The sequence below is a fragment of the Oncorhynchus keta genome, chromosome 11 (assembly GCF_023373465.1).
Source record: "Oncorhynchus keta strain PuntledgeMale-10-30-2019 chromosome 11, Oket_V2, whole genome shotgun sequence".
NCBI classification, from domain to species: Eukaryota; Metazoa; Chordata; class Actinopteri; order Salmoniformes; family Salmonidae; genus Oncorhynchus; species Oncorhynchus keta.
The window spans coordinates 35,951,891-35,974,139 of record NC_068431.1 but is presented as its reverse complement, the minus strand read 5'-3'; the positions used below and the strand labels follow the sequence as shown (position 1 = coordinate 35,974,139).

General features: G+C 42.1%; 1 protein-coding gene across 1 annotated transcript; it reads right to left on the bottom strand.

The window, feature by feature from the left end:
* Positions 1 to 1,380: 1,380 nt before the first annotated feature.
* LOC118390720 (neuronal acetylcholine receptor subunit alpha-10-like) lies at positions 1,381 to 21,316 on the bottom strand. The gene is made up of 6 exons (XM_035781441.2): positions 21,049 to 21,316; positions 7,900 to 8,045; positions 7,629 to 7,783; positions 5,867 to 6,113; positions 3,891 to 4,176; positions 1,381 to 3,008 (listed from the first exon to the last, which is right to left on the bottom strand). Exons 1-6 carry the CDS (start codon positions 21,107 to 21,109, stop codon positions 2,119 to 2,121), a joined length of 1,785 nt encoding a protein of 594 aa, XP_035637334.1. The 5' UTR covers positions 21,110 to 21,316; the 3' UTR covers positions 1,381 to 2,118.
* Positions 21,317 to 22,249: the final 933 nt, after the last annotated feature.

The window sequence follows — 22,249 nt, the reverse complement described above, 5'->3', positions numbered from 1 at the left end:
TGATAGCGGGGTGAACAGGCAGTGGCTCGGGTGGTTGTTGTCCTTGATGATCTTTTTGGCCTTCCTGTGACATCGGGTGGTGTAGGTGTCTTGGAAGGCAGGTTGTTTGACCCCGGTGATGCGTTGTGCAGACCTCACTACCAGATAAACTGAACAAACATGAGCGATGGGCGAACACAACACTACCTAATGACTGACACTACTGAGGGCTAAATAAAGGGAGAGTAATCAGGGTGATGATGAAGTCCAGGTGTACGTAACGATGGGGAGCAGGTATGCGCAATGATGGTTGCCAGGTGTGTGTAATGTGGGTTGCCAGGACTGGTGTCATCGTGAGCAGGACCGTTGATGTTGAACGCTGGTAGGAGGGAGCAGGAGTAGGTGTGACAGACAGTGACATTTACTTTTGTTTTTTTGGCTCTGTACTCCAGCACTTTGGATTTAAAATGATACAATGACTATGAGGTTACAGTGTAGACCGTCAGCTTTAATTTGAGAGTATTTTCATCGATATTAGGTGAAACATTTAGAAATTATAACACTTTTTGTACATAGTCCCACCAAATGTATTGGGACAAATTCATTTGTGCATTAAAATAGAAAAAGGTTTAGTATTTGGTCCCATATTCCTAGCACGCAATGATTGCATCAAGCTTCTACAAACTTAGATGCATTTGCTGTTTGGGTTGTTTCAGATTATTTTGTGACCAATAGGAATGAATGGTAAATATTGTATTGTATCATCTTGGAGTCACTTTTATTGTAAATAACAATATAATGTTTTTCTAAACACTGCTACATTAATGTGGATGCTACCGTGATTACAGATAGTCTTGAATGAATCGTGAATAATGATCAGTGTCTCCTGAAGTCCACAATCAGCTCCTTCATTTGTTTTTTTGCGTTGAGGGAGAGGTTATTTCCCTGGCACCACTCCACTAAGCAAGTTTAAGCGGTCCGGTTCAAAGCCTATGAAAATCCTGTTATCTACAGTGTGTGTAGTTTGGGAGTGTATATGAATGGTTGTCATCGTGAGCAGAATTAGTGTCTGGCAGTGGATGAGTGAGATTACCCTTGTACCGTCACAACAGAACTCTCCAATGGGTTTTAAAGTTGAGGTTAAATGGCTTTTCTAATTCATTCACAAAGCCCTAATGATGTTAAAGGGTTATTGGATTACATTACTACATGTCCTATTGCACCGTCCCACTCATTCTCTTCCATGTATCCTGTCCTATTCCTCACTACTGGAATGGATGAGTGTATAACAGTATTCCTTTCCCTTTCATGACTCACTCTGAAATGTTTTCCTGGGGTTACAAAGTGAAAAAGTCAGAGGGATTTGGATATGATGAAATATTTAATACATTTAATGGCGTACTTGTACATATGCAATATAGACAAGTGATAAGCATTGGATACATTAGTCTTCTTAAGCATGGACCACTACTATTATTTTAGCATTGTCATTCTATACTATATCTACACATCAAATCTTCAACAGCGTCAAGTGCACTCAAAGAAAGTGTGCACTTCTCAGGTGTGCACTCATAAAGTACTGTCGTTCTCATGTAGTGACTGGCAGGCCTGAGAAGTACACTTAAAAATACAATTGTCTAATGGATTATTCACATACAGTAAATCAGTAAAAGGACGAAGAGCCTTAAAAGTTATAGTAATATAAAAATGTGATCTTGTTAAACTGTGTGTCTTTGTGTTTATAATAGTCGCCAGGTGGCAGAAGAATTACTTTGGCTCCATTTCATAGATGAAGTTTGTTCCTGTCTCCCCTACAAAAACTATCTCCCCTCACAGAAAACTACTTCTGTATGAAATGAGATCAATTAAGTCTACCTCACATTGCTGAATATTAACAGCTAGTATACAGTACATACAAAACCCCACACACAGTATCTCCTGTGGTAAAAACTGAATGGTTTAGTTGGCCTACTGCCCCTCGGAGTAGGATAAAGTTACCATTAGACACTCATCTAAGGTCAATTTGGGATCCTCCTTAATGGTTAAGGTCAGCATTTGGGAAGGGTAGGATCTGATCTTAGATCTGTGCCTGAGGGTCACTTGTACCTGGAGTCTTTTCCCTCTGCTCTCTGCACGTGCTCAGACGGCCTTGCCCATAATGAGGAGGCTCATGAGGAAGACCATTATAAAGAAGAGCCACATGAAGAGTCGGTCCATGACCTTGGCCACCTTCCTCCACTCACCCGTACGTCTCTGAGTGGAACGCTGGTCATGATAGCAGCTGGCGATGTACTCTATGTTCCTGCGGAGCGCCTGGTGCTGACACACACACTGGACGCTCACCACCACCTCCCTCCTACCCCTATCCTCTGCACCTCCTAATGATCCTTTCCTTATTTCACCTCCTCCTTCCACAGAGCCTCTCTCTCCTCCTCCTCTTGCACCTCCTCTCTCTCCTCCTACTCCACCTTTGCCTCTTTTTTCCTCTGCCCCTCCCATGCACCCAATTTTTCCTCTGAAACGCTTCTCTCTTTCTGCCTCTCCTCCTTCTCCCTTCTCTCTTCCTGCTGCTCCCTCCTCCTCCTCTTCTGCATCTATACTTACAAACAGGTCATCTTTCCACCTACTGGGCTCAAACATTTGGTATGACCCTTTCTTCACATCCAGTCTATTCCCCTCCTCTTTCTCTTCTGGAGTCTTTACGCCCACCCCTCCCACTTCCTCTTCACCCCTCCCTTCCATGCCCCCCCAGGCCTGCCCGTTCACATCCCAGTTAGTACCTCTAGTTTGGGGGTTGATATTGTGGTCGGGTGGGGGCTCAGGTGGGGCCTGTTTCTTGGGGGTGCCAGTGAAGCAGTTCTCTCCCACCTCGAAGACGAAGCAGATCCGTGCCAGGTAGTGCAGGATGAAGCGGCGGGCCCATTCAGGGACAGGACGCGCCTCCGGACCACAGTGATGGATATTCATGATGAAGATAGTCAGGGCGGTCGATGCGGTGATCATCGTCATGGTAGCAATGTAGTACTTCCCTGTGGAGAAATAGTGATCAGCAATACAGTCTATTCCATGTACAACAACTCAAACATTCAAACATAATCATTCAATGTAATGGTATACATTGGCTAACAGAACATCACTGCCTTGCAGGATTCTAGACCGTGTTAAATAGACAGACAAGTATAATTGCTCCAGAGAGAGAAGGGAGGGTATAGGTTATCACGCTGTGGTTGCAGCACATTAAATTATCTGGACAGCCAATATCGACTTGCCTGGCCTCTGTACCATTACATCAACATTATCCTACATACACCAGCACAATTTAGTACAGCAGCTCTCTAAGCCAAGCACACACAAATACTACAACTCACACACAAATACTACAACTCAAATCATTGCTATATTGAAATACAAATGCAAAAATGCCTACACTCTTGTTTAACTCTGCATGCATTTCAAAGTTGATTCAAATTGAACAAGTGCTTTTTGCTCATCCCAATACTATCACAATAAAATATGGAACAGTATAGTGAATGTACATAGAAAATATGCTTATTCAGTATTCATAAAGGTCTCCCTACTGTGTATCACATATCTACTATTCCAGGCAGTTAAATGGAGCAGCAGAGAGAGGCTGTATGAGGACATTGTGCTGAGCAAGACCCCTTCAATATTCACTAAACATTTCTGCCCGAGTTTATGGGAGAAGAAGATCTATAAAAGTCTCTGAGGCGAGCTAGTCAGTCTCTGGTAGTGTTGGAGAAGGAGATAAAATGACCTCAAAAGCCCAGAGAAAAGCATATATTCTAATGTGTCTCTTTCGCTCTGATTGCTGTACTCATGGCAAGCTGTTTCTCCCTCCCTCCTCCATATCTCTCCCCCCTCTCTCTTTCTAACACCCCCAAGCCCCTCACCTATGAGTGGTACGTTCTCCGAGGGTGGCATGCTCTCTGCCACCAGCAGCTGGAACACGGTCAGTGCCAGCAGCACGGTGACCCCCAGGGACACTTTCTCCCCAGAGTCAGCCGGCAGGTAGAAGCCCAGCGGGGCCAGGAAGGAGATCATCATGCAGGGGATGAGTAGGTTGAAGATGTAGAAGGAGGCCCTGCGTTTCAGGTGCAGGGTGTAGGTGATGTCTGGGTAGGGGTCTGAGCAGCAGCCATACAGGATCACATTCTTCTTGGCTGGCATACCCAGAACCTGTTGTTAGGATAGCATGGAAAATAATAGAAATGCGTGGCCTGGGGTAGTCTAGTGGTATAAGAACACACGTACACTGTATACACCAAAGTATGTGGATTCAGCTACTTCAGAAACACCCATTGCTGACATGTATATAAAATTGAGCACATGCGATCTCCATAGACAAACATTGGCAGTCCTTACTTATAGCTCAGTTACTTTCAACGTGGCAGACCTTTCCAACAAGTCAGTTTGTCACATTTCTGCCTTGCTGGAGCTGCCCCAGTCAACTGTAAGTGCTGTTATTGGCAAGTGGAATGGTCTAGGAGAAACAGTGGTAGGCAACACAAGCTCACAGAAGGGGACTGCCGAGTGCTAAAGCGTGTAGCACATAATAAAAACATTTCTGGACTCGGTTGCAACACTCACTACCAAGTTTCAAACTGCCTCTGGAAACTGTTTGTCGGGAGCATCATGAAATTAGTTTCCATGGCCAAGCAGCCACATACAAGCCCAAGATCACCATGCACAATGCCAAGCGTCTGCTGGAGTGGTGTAAAGTTCACCACCATTGGACTTTGGAGCAGTGGAAACACTGGAGTTATGAATCACGTTTCAACATCTGGCAGTCCGACGGATGAATCTGGGTTTGGCGCTTGTCAGTAGAACTCTACATTCCCGAATGCATATTGCCAACTGTAAAGTTCAGTGGAGGAGGAATAATGGTCTGGTGCTGTTTTTCATGGTCTAGGCTCCTTAGCTCCAGTGAAGGGAAATCTTGACACTACAGCAAAAAATTACATTCTAGACAATTATTTTCTTCCAGCTTTGTGGCAACAGTTTGGGGAAGGCCCTTTCCTGTTTCAGCATGACAATGCCACCGTGTACAAAGCAAGGTCCATACAGAAATGGTTTGCTGAGGTCGTTGTGGAATAACTTGACTGGCATGTACATACTCTTGGATCTCGTCACGGTATCTCTGTGCATTCAAATTGCTATCAATAAAATGCAATTGTGTTCATTGTCCGTAGCTTATGCCTGCCACTATGGGGCACTCTGTTCACAATGTTGACGTCAGAAAACCGCTTGCCCATATGACGCCATACACATGGTCTATGTTTGTGAGGCCGGTTGGACGTACTGCCACATCGTCTAAAATGACATTGGAGGCGGCTTATGGTAGAGAAATTAACATTAAATACTCTGGCAACAGCTCTGGTGGACATTCCTGCAGTCAGCATGGCAATTGTATGATCCCTAAAAACTTGAGACATTTGTGGCATTGTGTTGTGTGACAAAATGTTTTAGAGCGGCCTTTTATTGTCCCCAGGACAAGGTGCACATGTGTAATGATCATGCCATTTAATCTGCTTCTTGATATGCCACACCTGTCAGGTGGATGGATTATCTTGGCAAAGAATAAATGCTTACTAACAGGGATGTAAACAAATTTGTGCACAAAATTAAACATAATTTGTGCAGAGATAAACTATTTTTGTATGCATGGAAAATGTTTTATTTCAGCTCATGAAATCTGGGACCAACACATTACATGTTGCAATTATAGTTTTGTTCAGTGTAAAAATAACATCAAGATAAGACACTCTTACAAATGCAAAAGTGTTTTCAATCAATAAAGTGCAAAAAGGGAATAAAGATCAGGCTTAGCCTGTATAGAAAAGTGGCAAAATAAACTAATCAATCTGACCTCCCACTCTACGTTGGCCACAAAGTCAGCCAGGTCAGCGCTGTCTAGGGCGTTGACCAGGTCCATCTGGTTGCCGTTGTGTGTCCAGGAGCCGAAGGTTAGGCGACACTGCTGGGCATCGAATGGGAAGAAGGACACATCCACGGAGCACGAGCTCTTACTGATGGCCGGCTGGTCCCACATGATCTGTCCGTCGTTACGGATCACCACGTTGGTCTCCATAGAGCTGGAGAACTGGTCATCAGCACTGAGGGGGGTGCGAGGAAGGGAGAGAGTATGGGTAAGAGGTGAGAGGGAGGGGAGGGTGAAGGGGGAGTAGGGAGTTTGGAAAGAGGGGGGAGTGTATGGGGGAGAAATAGCAAAAGGATGATGGGAGGAGGAGAGACAGAGGGAGGGAGAAGAGCCAGGGGAAAGAGTATGTGAGGTATTCATTCCCGAACAAAGTTGGCAATTAAAACCATAGAAAATGATTTCTTATCTACAATTGATATTAAAGAAAAAGAGAAAAGATATACTTACTGTCAAGAGACTAAAGACTCTTTAGAGGTGTGACTGGGAAAAGACAGAGGGCAGAAATGCAGGGAAGGACGATGGGCATGGAGTCACTAATACCTTAATGACACAGACAGACAGACAGACAGACAGACAGACAGACAGACAGACAGACAGACAGACAGACAGACAGACAGACAGACAGACAGACTTAAAGACAGACTTAAAGACAGACTTAAAGACAGATGGAGTGGTTGAAGAGGCAGATGAGAGGGTTAATGACAGTTAACGACAGGAAACCTGAATGAGTCACAGAGAGATAAAGGATGTCATGATGGTCAGGCAGGATGATTGAAAGGTGATGGTCGAGGCACAAAGCGAGTGGGGAGGGCAGGAGTGGAGCCCTCCTCTCATAGCCAACTCCTACACTCAGCACTCTCACTACATTTCTGACCTTGATCACGGGGACTAGACTGAACATAGAACTTTAATAGTCACCACCCTCAAAGGAATTATTTCAGAAGCCATATTTTAGGAACTTAATCTGCATCATGTGGCATCCCCCTGCTACCAACCATCCTCCAACAGGGATTCAATATTTAAACAGGTAGAGTGTTAGCTCAGGAAGGGGATTATTTTGAGTTTCATGTAACACACATCCCTCACACCTGTCCAGATATAATCTCTGGTAAAAATGATATAGAACATGTTCAAATCAAACCCATCCTAAATGGTTTACTGATTCAGTTGTGTGTTGTAATTACAACAAATAGAGATAGCAAAATAAAGGGAGAAAAAGATACTGTGAAATAATAAATAGAAGGACTATTCCACTTATACTGTATTTCCCAATGCAAAACCCTGTGCACAGCAGTACGTCAAGATCCAGGTGCTAGTTTTGGCAAGAACAACTAGTATCCAAAAACAAGCGTAAAAACCGCATACTAGAAAAGACAGGCGACCAACCTTGTCTTTATTTATTTTTCATTTCAGGTTGACATTGCCATACATTATAGCTAGTGCCAGGCAACCGTCCTGTCTACGTAACCTAACCAAGAAGAACCCCTGACACTAGTGAAAAAACTACTGCTCCAATACACTGTGATGAGCATCAGAAGCACACCTGTTGCCTTGACACCCCCTGAGTAATAGCATCTAGGGTGTCCAGGTTGTGTCCATAGCAGAGGAGGGTGAGGAAAAGGAATGTGAGGAAGAGGATAACAAACCCCTGCAGGAAGAACCGATGTGTCTCAATACCAGCCAGACCTACTTGTTATATAGGACAATATCAGGCCTCCATACATAACTACTAGGTATGCGGATGGTATCGAGACCATCGTAGTCCTCCTTCTTCCAAGTGAGGTAGGCGTCCGTCCACACCATCCGGATCCACAGGTACGTGGTCAGGATCTGGTTACGCTCATCCTGCAGGGAAAACAGTATCAGAGGAGGCCTATACAGAGGATAAGTAGTGCATGTGGGGTCATCGTGGTGACCTTGTGTATGTATGCATTTGTGTATATGTTTTTGTGCGTGTTTACCATGTCAATGATCTGTGAGAGGGTGATCTGCAGTGTGACGTTGATGATGTGGTCTGTGTCCTCTACCGGTCTCAGAGCGTTGGTGTAGTTAGCGAACAAATCAGTCAACAACTTCTGAGCATATCTCCCATGAGCACCCAGACACACTGCCAGAGAGAGAGAGAGTGAGTGAGTGAGTTGTAAGCACAGTAAGTAAAGCCTAGCAGAACTTAAGGAACCACATTAAATCCACATCACTCACAACCTTCATTATTATTCTAATTCAAGCCTCAGTTCCTCAAAGGAATGGGGCAAATTGACTCAACAGCATCCCAGCTGGATTAACCGAAGTGGTACCTTGTAATCCACTAAATGACTCCAAAGCTAGCCTACATGTATGTCTGGTCCTCAATGCATGACTCACTACAACCATTACATTTGATAATGTTACAGTAACTTTGGTAAGCCTCCTTCCAATACTGAAGACATTTTCCATACACTCAAAAAGCTTACTTCTCTCAAATGTTGTGCACAAATTTGTTTACATCCCTGTTAGTGAGCATTTCTCCTTTGCCAGGATGTTCCATCCAGCTGACAGGCGTGGCATATCAACAAGCTGCTTAAACAGCATGGTCATTACACAGGTGCACCTTGTTCTGGGGTCAATAAAAGGCCAGTCTAAAATGTGCAGGTCTGTCACACAACACAATGCCACAGATGTCAAGAATTTTGAGGGAGTGTGCAATTGGCATGCTGACTGCAGGAATGTCCACCAGAGCTGTTGCAAGATAATTGAATGTTCATTTCTCTACCATAAGCCACCTCCAACGTCGTTTTAGAGAATTTGACAGTACTTCCAACCGGCCTCACAACCGCAGACCACGCCTACCTTTTGTTAAGGTATATGTGACCAACAGATGCATCTGTATTCCCAGTCATGTGAAATCCATAGATTAGGCCCTAATGAATTTATTTTAATTGACCTATTTCCTTATATGAACTATAACTCAGTAAAATCTTTGAAATCGTTTCAATTATTAATTCATTCATGACGTGGTGGGAGAATCCTGCAGTCTCTCAAGCCTTTGTTGGAGAGTTGCTGTTGGGTTTGGGACAGCTTATTGAGGCCCAGTTATATTTGGAATTGGTTTGGCAACAAACAAATAAACAATACAATTCCAATCTCATGTGAATTTAATTAGAAATACAATTTGACAGACAGACACAGAGACAGACAGGCAGAGAGAGAGCAATAGAATGAGAAAGAAAGAGACAGAGACAGACAGACAAACAGAGGATGAGAGAGAGAGTATTGAGGGAGATGAATGGAAACAGAAATGGGAAATATTGGAGTGATAAACATGGAGTAGTAAATTAGGAGTGACTTTAGGGTAAGATGAAGAAAGACACGAGAGAAAGGTATGGAGGGAAGGAGGTAATTACTGAACGCTCTGGAGAGAAATGATGGAGAGATGTTAGAGAAGGGAGGAGAAGGGATGAGAGGGGAGGAGATAAGCAGGTAGGTAATTATAAACAGTAAATGAGATAACGTGTCCATCTAGAGCTGCTAAATGCCTGTCCATTCACTTCCTACTGCAGACAGCAAAGTGCAGCACAGCCACGCTCTATCTGGCACTACACCACCGATAGCAAAACATTTGACACACTCATTGTCTCTACACAACGGGGAACCCAGCCAAGATCTGCCCAGTGACGTGAGCCTACCAGACGAGCTAAATTCCTTCTATGCCCGCTTCGAAGCAAGCAACACTGAACCATGTGTGAGAACACCAGCTGTTCCAGACGACTGTGTGATCACGCTCTCTGTAGCCGATGTGAGTAAGATCTTTAAACAGGTTAGCATTCAAGGCCACAGGGCCAGATGGATTACCAGGACGTGTACTCAGAGCATGCGCTGACCAGCTGGCAAGTGTCTTCACTGACATTTTCAACCTCTCTCTGACCAAGTCTGTAATACCTACATATTTCAAGCAAACCACCATAGTCCCTGTGCCTAAGAACAACAAGGTAACCTGTCTAAATGACTACCGCCCCGTAGCAGTCACATTTGTAGCCATGAGATGCCTTGAAAGGCTGGTCATGGCTCACATCAACACCATCATCCCAAAAATACTGGACCCACTCCAATTCGCGTACCGCCCTAACAGATCCACAGATGACGCAATCTCTATTGCACTCCGCACTGCCCTTTCCCACCTGGACAAAAGGAACACCTACGCAAGAATGCTGTTCATGGACAACCGCTCAGCATTCAACACCATAGTGCCCTCCAAGCTCATCACTAAGCCAAGGAACCTGGGACTGAACACCTCCCTCTGCAAATAGATCCTGGATGTCCTGATGGACCGCCCCCAGGTGGTGAGGGTAGACAACAACACATCCGCCACGCTGACCCTCAACAGGGGGTCCCTCAGGGGTACATGCTCAGTCCCATCCTGTACTCGCTGTTCACCCACGACTGCATGGCCGCTCACGACTCCAACACCATCCTTACGTTTGCCGATGACACAAAGACACACTTTACGTATGCTGCTGCTACTCCATTTATATATTCTGACTGCCTTGTGACTGCCTGTCACTTTTACCCCTACTCACATACTGCATTACCTCAACTACTTCATACCCCTGCCCATTGACTTGGTACTGGTACTCCTTGTATATAGCCTCATGGTTTTTGTGTTAATATTTTCTTTATCAAATTTGTCTTACTTTTTAACCTTGCACTGTTGGGAATTGGCTCGTAAGTTAGCATTTCACTGTTGTATTCAGCGATACATTTTTTATTTGAGACACCTACTACTGCCAAAGATTGTACAGGCACTAATTCTCAAACAACGCATGCGTGTGTTTGTGTGGGAGAGAGAAATTCAAAAAACAGGCAAATCCCAGCTAGCACATAACATTGAGAACTATGTTTCTTAGCACTTGGTGAGTGTGGTTGTCCTATGGTTATTTTGCATACAACCCTCCCACAATTTTATGGGAATGGTGCTGGATAGCTGCTTGACTTTGGAACAGTATCCGCACATAAGGAACTTGGGAAAAAAAACATATTTTCTTGGTATTTCATCACTTTACATTTAATTGAGTAGTTCAGAGAATGTTAGTAACATTCTCCTGTGGGAATTTTAATACCTCAGCATAACATTTCCTAATGGTTCTATTTAAAGTCATGTTCTCAAACTGTTCAGAGAACGGTAAGAAAACTTTTCATAAAATCTTTAGTAACGTTCAGAGAACATTATAAGTGTGTAACGTGTACTTAAGAATCGGGAAGCAAGTACAGGGAGTGAATTTAATAAATTAACAAACAGAACAAGAAACATAGCATACAGACATGAAACAAACAATCAATAACGCCTGGGGAAAGAACCAAAGGGAGTGACAGATACAGTATAGGGGGAGGTAATAAGGAAGGTGATGGAGTCCAGGTGGATCTCATGAAGCGCAGGTGTGCGTAATAATGAGCAAACTGGCAACAACGAGCGCCAGAGAGGAGGAGCGAGAGTATATGGGACAGTACCCTGTCCCTGATGCGCAGCTCCAGCCGCCGACCAAAGGGACAGTCCCGAGAACCAAGAACCTGCAGAGCCAGCTGAGGCGCGGGAACCTGCAGAGCCAACTGAGGCGCGGGAACCTGCAGAGCCAGCTGAGGTGCGGGAACCTGCAGAACCAACTGAGGCGCGGGAACCCCAGTAGCGTCGGCAATGGAAGCCTGACAAGCCAACCGAGGTTTGTGAACCTATCAAGCCAGCTGAGGCATGGAAGCTTGACTAGCCAGCTGGGGCATCCCCGGTTGCGTTGGTAGCTGCCCTTGGACCCGACGTCACCAGTTGAATTGTATTTATTTTTTAAATATGAAAAAAAAGCCCTGTTGCTTCCCTTTGGGGGGGACGTTATTCTGTAATATGTACACTAATAATCAGGAAGCAAGTACAGGGATTGAATTTGATAAATAAACAAAACAAGAAACACGAGTAGTGAACAGGCATGAAACAGAGTCAATAACACCTGGGGAAAGAACCAAAGGGAGTGACAGATAAAGGGGAGGTAATCAGGAAGGTGATAGAGTCCAGATGAGTCTCATGAAGTGCAGGTGCGCTTAACGATGGTGGCAGGTGTGCATAATAATGAGTAAACTGGCGACAATGAGCGCCAGAGGAGGAGCGGGAGTTTGTTGGCAGCCCCTATTAATTGGCCACACCTGATCTTAATGAGTGCTTGTTTCCTTTGAAATGGGATCTGTTTGAACAGCTTTGTATGAGTAAAAAAGACATGGTATGCTTGCTCCACCCTGGATAGAGAACAGAAGATCATACGTTTGAATCTCACTGACGGAGTGTCACAATAAATAAAAAAACGCCATAACTTATGCCATGTTAACAATGACTAACAAAATCAATGAGGGCCCCCTGGAGGTCAAGGCCCCATGGGCATGTGCCCTGCATGCACAGTCGGTATTCAGCCATGATTACTACAAGTTTAGATAGCTGGCTAGACTAACTACCAATCTAAAAATTGTTAGCTGACATGGCTTATTGAGTTACTGTCAGTAGGAAGGGTTCTATTGACCCAGGTTTATTTCACAAAAGCAATGTTGCAACAAAAATACATTGCAACATTTGTAACATTTGGGCTCCCGAGTGGCACAGGGTTCTAAGGCACTGCATCTCAGCACTCGAGGAGCCACTACAGACACCCTGGTTCAAATCCAAGCTGTATCACAACCGGCCGTGATTGGGAGTACCATAGGGTGGCGCACAATTGGTCCGGGTATGGCCAGTGTAGGAAAAGCAATGTTGTAACTAAGAATTTTTCTTCACTGACTTGCCTAGTTAAATAAAAATAGAAATGGCAGCTATAAAGATCAACAAAAATGTTATCTGTTCATCAGGGGTAGATTTTTCTTTTGTCAAACTTTCTTTATTGATGGAAACAGTGTTTTTCGATTAAATTATGATTGCAGAATAATTTTGAAGGTACCTCAGGGAACGTGATGTCATTGTGTAATATTAAAGCTCCACTCCACAATTCTCAACGCCTTGGCTAAATAAATAAAAAAGTTTCTTTACAGGACAAGGATTGTGCTGACTTTAAAGAATGCCTGAAATGCTTCGCCTTGCTTTTCTGGTTGGCTGGATGCAAGTTTCACCATCCAATTATTACAGATCTACAGGAGTGCAAGTTTTACCATGACACGGTTAATTATGGCTTGAATCCCGCTAACGGGATCGATATGACAACAGTCAGTGAAAGTGCAGGGTGCCAAATTCAAAACAACAGAAATCTCATAATTAAAATTCCTCAAATATATAATTATTTTACACCATTTTAAAGATACACTTGTTGTTAATCCCACCACAGTGTCCGATTTCAAAAAGGATTTACAGCGAAAGCACAACATATGATTATGTTAGGTCAGAGCCTAGTCACAAAAACACACACAGCCATTTTCCAACCAAAGAGGAGTCACAAAAAGCAGAAATAGAGATAAAATGAATCACTACCTTAGATGATCTTCATCAGATGACACTCATAGGACTTCATGTTACACAATACATGTATGTTTTGTTTGATAAAATTCATATTTATATACAAAAATCTGAGTTTACATTGGCGCGTTATGTTCAGTAGTTCCAAAATATCCGGTGATTTTGCAGAGAGCAACATTCATTTACAAAAATACTCATAATAAACATTGATAAAAGATACAACTATTATGCATGGAATTATAGATACACTTCTCCTTAACCTGTTAAGTCGACCCTCTACTTTTTCGAACATTCTGTTAAAAATCGCGCAACATTTCAGCGCCCTGCTACTCAGGCCAGGAATATAGTATATGCATATGATTAGTATGTGTGGATAGAAAACACTCAGACGTTTATAAAACTGGTTAAATCACGGCTGTGACTATAACAGAACGTGCGTTTCATCGAAAAGTGCAGGAAAATCTGATCACTGAAAATGGAAATAAATATCCTTGCGCTACTTCCAGGAATTGTTCAAAGTGAACCGAATTAAATGAGGCTGAGGTTGCAGTGCCTACAGATTCCACACGTTGTCTAGAGTCTTGTCATTTGATTCAGCTTTGATTCTTGGTCAAACCGAATCAAGGGAACCGATTCCCTCCGGTCTCCGACCGGATGTTTTGGTCGAGCTCTCTCCAGACATTTTTTCGAGATGGACACCTATAGAATTGACATCGCCTCCTGATGAATTTTATCGCTTATTAACGTGTACTAATACCTAAAGTTGCATTACAAAAGTATTTCGAAGTGTTTTGTGAAAGTTTATCGTCGACTTTTTGAATTTTAAAAAATGACGTTACGTTATGAAACGCTATTTTTTTCCGTTTATCACACAGTCTTCATAGATCGATATCTAGGCTATATATGGACCGATTTAATCGGAAAAAAGACCCAATAGTGATTATGGGACATCTAGGAGTGCCAACAAAGAAGATGGTCAAAGGTAATGAATGTTTTATATTTTATTTGTGCGGTTTGTGTAGCGACGACTATGCTAATTATTTTGTTTACGTCCCCTGCGGGTCTTTTGGGGTGTTATATGCTATCAGATAATAGCTTCTCATGCTTTCGCCGAAAAGCATTTTAAAAATCTGACTTGTTGCCTGGATTCACAACGAGTGTAGCTTTAATTCAATACCCTGCATGTGTATTTTAATGAACGTTTGAGTTTTAACTAATACTATTAGCATTTAGCGTAGCGCATTTGCATTTCCAGAGCTCTAGATGGGACGCCTGGGAGCAAGAGGTTAATGCAACCGCTGTGTCAGATTTCAAAAAAGCTTTACCGAAAAAGCACACCATGCAATAATCTGAGTACAGCTCTTAGACAACAAATCAAGCCATACAGATATCCACCATGTTGTGTAGTCAACAGAAGTCAGAAATAACATTATAAATATTCACTTACCTTTGATGATCTTCATTAGAATGCACTCCCAGGAATCCCAGTTCCACAATAAATGTTTGACTTGTTCGATAAAGTCCATAATTTATGTTCAAATACCTCCTTTTTGTTCGCGTGTTTAGCCCATAATCCACATTCATGATGCGCAAGCAGACGAAAAGTCAAAAAGTTCCATTACAGTCTGTAGAAACATGTCAAACGAAGTATAGAATCAATCTATAGGATGTTTTTTTTAAATCATAAATCTTCAATAATGTTCCAACCGGAGAATCCTTTGTCTTCAGGAACTCAAGCTAACTCTCACGTGAAAGCGCGTGGTCAGCTCATGCCACTCTGCCAGACCATTGACTCATTCAGCTCCCATTGCCCCCTCCTTCACAGTAGAAGCATCAAACAAGGTCCTAAAGACTGTTGACATCTAGTGGAATTCTTAGGAAGTGCAATTTGACCCCAGACACTGTATATTCCATAAGCAAAGAGTTGAAACACTACCAACCTCAGATTTCCCACTTCCTGAATTGTTCTGTTATACTCACAGACATCATTCAAACAGTTTTAGAAACTTTAGAGTGTTTTCTATCCAAATCTACTAATATTCTAGCTTTTGGGCCTGAGTAGCAGGCAGTTTACTCTGGGCATCTTATTCATGCAAGATACTCAATACTGCCCCCAGCCATAAGACGTTAAAGCATCAGACAATCTCACTGCATATGTAGTTGATTTTATTCTAACACATATGGTGCGTCTGTCTATATAAAGAAAAATAGGTTTAAATTTCGATATACTAATAATATGCATATATTAGCAACTGGGCCTGAGTAGCAGGCAGTTTACTCTGGGCACCTTATTCATCCAAGCTACTCAATACTGCCCCCAGCCATAAGAAGTTAATCCTGCTCATGCCCTTCACTCAACTCGCTCTCCTGTAGCAACTGGACACACACACACTCACACAGAGACACAAACACATGCACACACACACACAAGAACTTTGGGATCAACTCTAATGGTAGTTTCAGAAGCCAGGACCTCATTTACTATGGCTCTGGGTCATCACTATCTGGACATAATTAACAAGCTTTCTAATCACAAATAATTGTTTATATCACTATCACTAACCATAACTTTAAACGTTATCCCTAACCAGAGTATGTAACATACACTATATGACCTAAAGTATGTGGAAACCTGCTCATTGAACATCTCATTCCAAAATCATGGGCATTAATATGGAGATGGTCCCCCATTTGCTGCTATAACAGCCTCCACTCTTCTGGGAAGGCTTTCCACTAGATGTTGAAACATTGCTGTGAGGACATGCTTACATTCAGCCACAAGAACATCAGTGAGGTCGGGCACTGGTGTTGGGCGATAAGGCCTGGCTCGCAGTCGGCATTCCAATTCATCCCAAAGGTGTCCGATGGAGTTGAGGTCAGGGTTCTGTGCAGGCCAGTCAAGTTCTTCCACACTGATCTAGACAAACCATTTATGTATGGACCTTGCTTTATACACAGCGGCATTGTCATGCTGAGACAGCAAAGGGCCTTCCCCAAACTGTTGCCACAAAGTTGGAAGCACAGAAATGTATAGAATGTCATTGTATGCTGTAGCATTAAGCTTTCCCTTCACTGGAACTAAGGGGCCTAGCCCGAATCATGAAAAACAGCCTCAGCCCATTATTCTTCCTCCACCAAACTTTACAGTTGGCACAGTGCATTGGGGCAAGCAGTGTTCCCTTGGAATTGCACATGGTGATCTTAGGCGTGTGAGCGACTGCTCGGCAATGGAAACCTAACAAACAGTTCTTGGGCTGACGTTGCTTCCAGTGTCAGTTTGGAATTCGGAAGTGAGTTTTGCAACCGAGGACAGGCAATTTCTTTATGAGCTACACGCTTCAGCACTCAGCGGTCCCGTTCTGTGAGCTTGTGTTGCCTACCACTTCATGGCTGAGCCGTTGCTGCTCCTAGATGTTTCCACTTCACAATAACAGCACTAACAGTTGACCAGGGCAACCCTAGCAGGGCAGAAATTTGATGAACTGACTTGTTGGAAAGGTAGCATCCTATTTCAGTGCCACGTTGAAAGTCACTGAGCTCTTCAGTAAGGCCATTCTACTGCCAATGTATATGAAGATTGCTTGGCTGTGTGCTCCATTTTAAACACCTGGCAGCAACGAGTGTGGCTGAAATAGCCGAATCCACTAATTTAAGGAGTGTCCACATACTTTTGTACATACAGTGGATTCAGAAAGTCATCATGCCCCTTGACTTTTTCCACTTTGTTACGTTACAGCCTTAATCTAAAATTGATGAGGAAAAAATGTATTTAATCAATCTACACACAATACCTCATAATAACAAAGCGAAAAGTTGATATATATATAGCATGGTGGTAACAGCATCATGCTGTGGGGATGTTTTTCAGTGGCAGGAACTTGGAGACTAGTCAGGATCGAGAAAAAGATGAACGGAGCAAAGTACAGAGAGATCCTTGATGAAAACCTGCTCCTCAGACCGGGCTGGAGGTTCACATTCCAACAGGACAATGACCCTAAGCACACAGCCAAGGTAACGCAGGAGTGGCTTCGGGACAAGTCTCTGAATGTCCTTGAGTGGCCCAGCCAGAGCCCAGACTTGAACCCGATTGAACATCTCTGGAAAGACCTGAAAATAGCTGTGCAGCGACTCTCCCCATCCAACCTGACAGAGCTTGAGAGGATCTGCAGAGAAGAATGTGAGAAACTCCCCAAATACAGGTGGGCCAAGCTTGTAGTTTCATACCCCCCAAAAACTTGAGGCTGCAATCGCTGCCAAATGTGTTTCAACAAAGTACTGAGTAAATGTCATATTTCCGTTTTTTATTTTTAACAAGTTTGTAACAATTTCTAAAAAGGTTTTTTTGCTTTGTCATTATGGGCTATTGTGTGTAGATTGCTGAGGGAAAACATTTATTTAATACATTTTAGAATAAGGCTGTAATGTATCAAAATGTGGAAAAGGTCAAGGGCTCTGAATACTTTCTGAATGCACTTTGTCCTACACCAAATCCTCTTATTTCTTATCAGTGATATAATCATTTGTACTACCATTATGGTTACCACTATTTATTATGATATATTATAATTTATTATTATTACTTTCATTGATGTTATTACTACAATTAAAATTATCCTCATTATTGATATTATCATGATTCATATTATGGTTACTAACACTATTAATATTAATTTCATTACTTCTGATACTACTTATCATTATTATTGGTATGAGGTATGACCAGAAACATGGACTACATTGAATCTCATGCTATAACATGAAATAATATATGTTTGCTTAAATGCTTAATTTCAACTGAATGCTGCTCCTGGTTAAAGGTTATTTGATTTTTGTATGAAGTGCCTATATTAGTACGTGTATTATCTGTCTAATTTGAAAGGAATTCATGCATTCAGGCATTTTTTTCTATAATTGTACAAAAGTGATATATTACAACTGAGGTGAAAGGGTAGGAAATGCTTACTGCTGCTAACCTGATTTTGTGCTGTAAGTGTCACACCACAAGGGAAGGGTTCCAATTTCTTATGGGCCCTAGAATCCTTGTGACGAAACAATGCTACCCAAGGAAAGTGGTCGCACCCTTGGAGGTCATTTTATTCATGATTTTAAATAGCCTTTGGTTTGGGCTTGGTAATGTCTTAATGTACAGTTCGAACAAAAACCATTTATGAAGACAGTGCTGGAAAAAAATATGTGCAACGGATCAAATACAACTAAAATAAATACAATATTATGTGGAAATGGGAGGAGACCAATGCATTTGGGGTCTACAAGAAACAAAGGGAATAACCCCAGTTAGGAAGAGTTCTCAATACTTACAGTATACATTTAAATGGCTGGCGGAATAAAAATATAAATGGCTTTTATAGCCCCATAAGAAGGAAAACAATATTGTTAAAACTGGATGTGATATCACCTTTCTCCAAGAAACACATTTATCTAAAGAGGAACATAGAAAACTAGAACAACTGGCAACAGGACAGGTGTTTTCCTCTTCCTACTGTTCAGCAAGAAGAGGGGTAGCAATAATGATAACAAAAAACATATTAATATCCTCTTTCACTCAGAACGAACCCTTGCAAAGACAGAAGATACATACTAGTAAAGGGAAGGATTGAGGGCACGGAAATAACATTATTAAATGTATATAACCCACACGAACTAGGACCCAAATTCATATCCCCCCAAAAGATTTGGCCTCCACATTATACATTGCCATATACTTGTCATGCACTGCGCTCTTCTGCTGTGACTCCATCATAGTCCCAAATTCAAATGTGTTGGGGATACATGGGACAGACTATGATGACTCCATGCATCCCCAATACATTTGTAGTTCAGTTTAAATTCTGTAATGCTAGTCTATCAACCATCGATGAGTGAAAGAGACTCCGTTACTGAATTATCACTTATCAATTATTTGTCGGAAACCAAACCACAGTCATCTACCAGCATGTACCTTTTTTTCTTTCTTGGTAAAACTGTTTAGGCCTCTACTAAATAAGAATCGGAATCCTGGAATATAATGCAATCCTTTTTGATTTTATTATGTTATGTTATATTCTATTCTGTGAATCTTTGAGCATTTTCCAGACAAATTGCCAGCAATAAAGTGCAGAATATGTCCAAACTGATGAGCATAGCGTTCTCTAAGCATGAGCGAGGCTACTGTCCAATTTGAAGTACATTATGAAGGCCTCTTTGGATTTACACTTCATTCATTTATAAAGCCATAGTATTTGCTTTACATGCATGATCCTTTTATCCATGTTCATCATTTGACCAAGCGTCTTGCTGTAGGTTACCATAGAGGTTCTTCAAAATACAAACTTTTGGTATGCTATTCCTTCTTAAGACCTCCCTAAACAACTCATGTACCTAGGCATACAAAGCCGTTTTACTGTTTTTAAAATATAAGGTAAGGTATATAAGATATATTAAATAATATTTATTTGTACAGCTGTGGGCAGGTCAAGGATATTGAGACAGTAGCATATTATGTAGCATATCCGTCTTAAATATAGGCTGTAATAATGTGTAAAACTATTGACTATAAAAGTGTGCTGTTTTCTGTTGATTTACTGTATACAGCTTGTATCATAAGGGAGGTCCAAGGCAGGTGGATTAATTTGCATACAGGGAAGGACCAGGGAATCTGGTCTTACAATACAGACACTATGGGAATATAAGAGACATTTTATTACCATAGTTATCGGATCATCTTGATCGGATGACCACAAACACGTTAATGCAAGGTGTAACCACGGCTCCTGTTTCCCCTTTATTCATCTGCTATCTTTTGTCTCCTGTCAGTATCTGCAGGACCAGGCATGAGTCTGGGTTAGAGGTCACAGGGATGACGGCATTAACCCGTTGACTGCTGGCAGATATCACGTGTCCAGAAAACAGAGTTTGTAGGTGTAATCTGTCATTCTCTCATCTGCTCTGATCTCTTTGTGTGTGTGTGTGTGTGTGTGTGTGTGTGTGTGTGTGTGTGTGTGTGTGTATATTTGCTCTTTCAGCTCAGTGGTCATGTCAGAACACACGAGCTGTTGGTTTGAGACCCAGATGGTGGGGATTATCAAGGGATGATATGGAGAGTAAGAGAGAGGAATTATGAGAGGAACAGCTTGCCATGAGTGCAATCAATCAAATGTATAAAGCCCTTTTTATATCAGCAGTTGTCCCAGTAAATAAAGAAACCCAGCCTAAACCCTCAACAAGCAACCAATGCAGATGTAGAAGCATGGGCACATCAATCAGGTATTAATGCACAAACATCTCCACAGCTTTGTGAAGAGTGACACCAGCAATAACATTAATAATAGGGTAAAGCACTATGACATGGTAGACCATCAAGACCATCAAGTACATCACATCAACACCTAAGTTTTCATCCTGAAATCACCAACCCAGAATACATAGTGACAGTTCATGGATGCATGAATGTCATATCCACAGTCCACCTTTGCCCCTTAATACATCGTTGAGGGGTTGTTCATTCATTCAGCATCCAATGTGAATGTATAATCTGCCACATTTTCAATGTTAGGACTGCCAAAGTGAGAGAAATTGCCCTCAAATTCTTCCATCGATAAGCAATCAGAACCTCTAATGCAAAACATGTAAAATTGTTAAGCAAAAAATGAGCACGTACCTGGAAGAAAACTAAAACAGAGGAAGAATAGCCACGTAGAAAAGACTCTCCATAGATGCATGGTGCTGAACTGGCACAATATGCCGAGTTGTTTGACACAGCGGGCAGAAGAGCAAAATAGCCCCCTACAACTGAGAGAATTTACCGTATTTGGAGAGTTCCGCGTAGGCCTGAAACGCGCTGCGAAGAGACAGCTGCGCACAGAGCTGGTTTTGGATGGACTGCCGCTGTATCCAGTAACCTATCTTCTTACCGCGCTGTGGTGCGCGCCCCACATGGTGCAAGAGGAGGCATGGCGCGCCGTGCGATGTTATATACACTGCCCTTAAAGTATTCACACCCCAGAACTTTATCCACATTTTGATTAAAGCCTGAATTTAAAATTGATTAATTTGAGAGAAGAAAAAAAATAGTCACCGGCCTACACAGAATACCCGATAATGCCAAAGTGGAATTATGTTTTTCGATGTTTTTTTTTATACAAATTAATAGTTAATGAGTATTCAACTCCTTTGTTATACGAAACTAAATAATTACAGGAGTAAAAATGTGCTTAAATCACAAGTTCCAGTGCCCTTCTTTGAGTCATCTATTGGTAGACGTAAAAAATAAAGCAGACATTGAATATTCCTGAGCATGGTGAAGTTTTTACACTTTGGATGGTGTATCAATACACCCAGTCACTACAAAATTACAGGCCTCCTTCCTAACACAGTCACCAGAGAGGAAGGAAACTGCTCAGGGATTTCCCCATGAGGCCAATTATGACTTAATCAGTTAAGAGTTTAATGGGTGTGATAGGTAAAAACTGCATATGGGATGAACAACATTGTAGTTACTACGCAATACTAACATAATTGACAGAGTGAAAAGAAAGAAGCCTGCAGAACATGTCAATCCACAGAGGGCTGAATGTATGTAGGTTCACTCTTTCCTTGTACTTGTTTGATAAATTAAGGAACTCTCCTCACCTGGTTTAGGCCTTAATTGAAAGGAAAAATCAAAAGCTATGCCCTCCCTGGAATTAGTTTGAGACCCCTGACGGAGAGAATAAAAATATTCCAAAACATGCATCCTGTTTGCAACAAGGCACTACAGTAATACTGCAAAAAACATGCAGCAAAGCAATATACTTTTTGTCCTGAATGCAAAAGTGTTATGTTTGGGGCAAATACAATATATTAGAGTTCAATTGTCTTCA

Bases quoted from the DNA above. Each gene is read 5' to 3' on its own strand.
- LOC118390720 (XM_035781441.2), bottom strand. From the start codon at position 21,109: ATGCATCTATGGAGAGTCTTTTCTACGTGGCTATTCTTCCTCTGTTTT. The intron at 8,046-21,048 runs GTACGTGCTCAT...TCTCTCTGGCAG, and splicing joins CTGTTTTAGTTTTCTTCCAG to TGTGTCTGGGTGCTCATGGG. The intron at 4,177-5,866 runs GTCAGATTGATT...TCCTAACAACAG, and splicing joins TGGCCAACGTAGAGTGGGAG to GTTCTGGGTATGCCAGCCAA.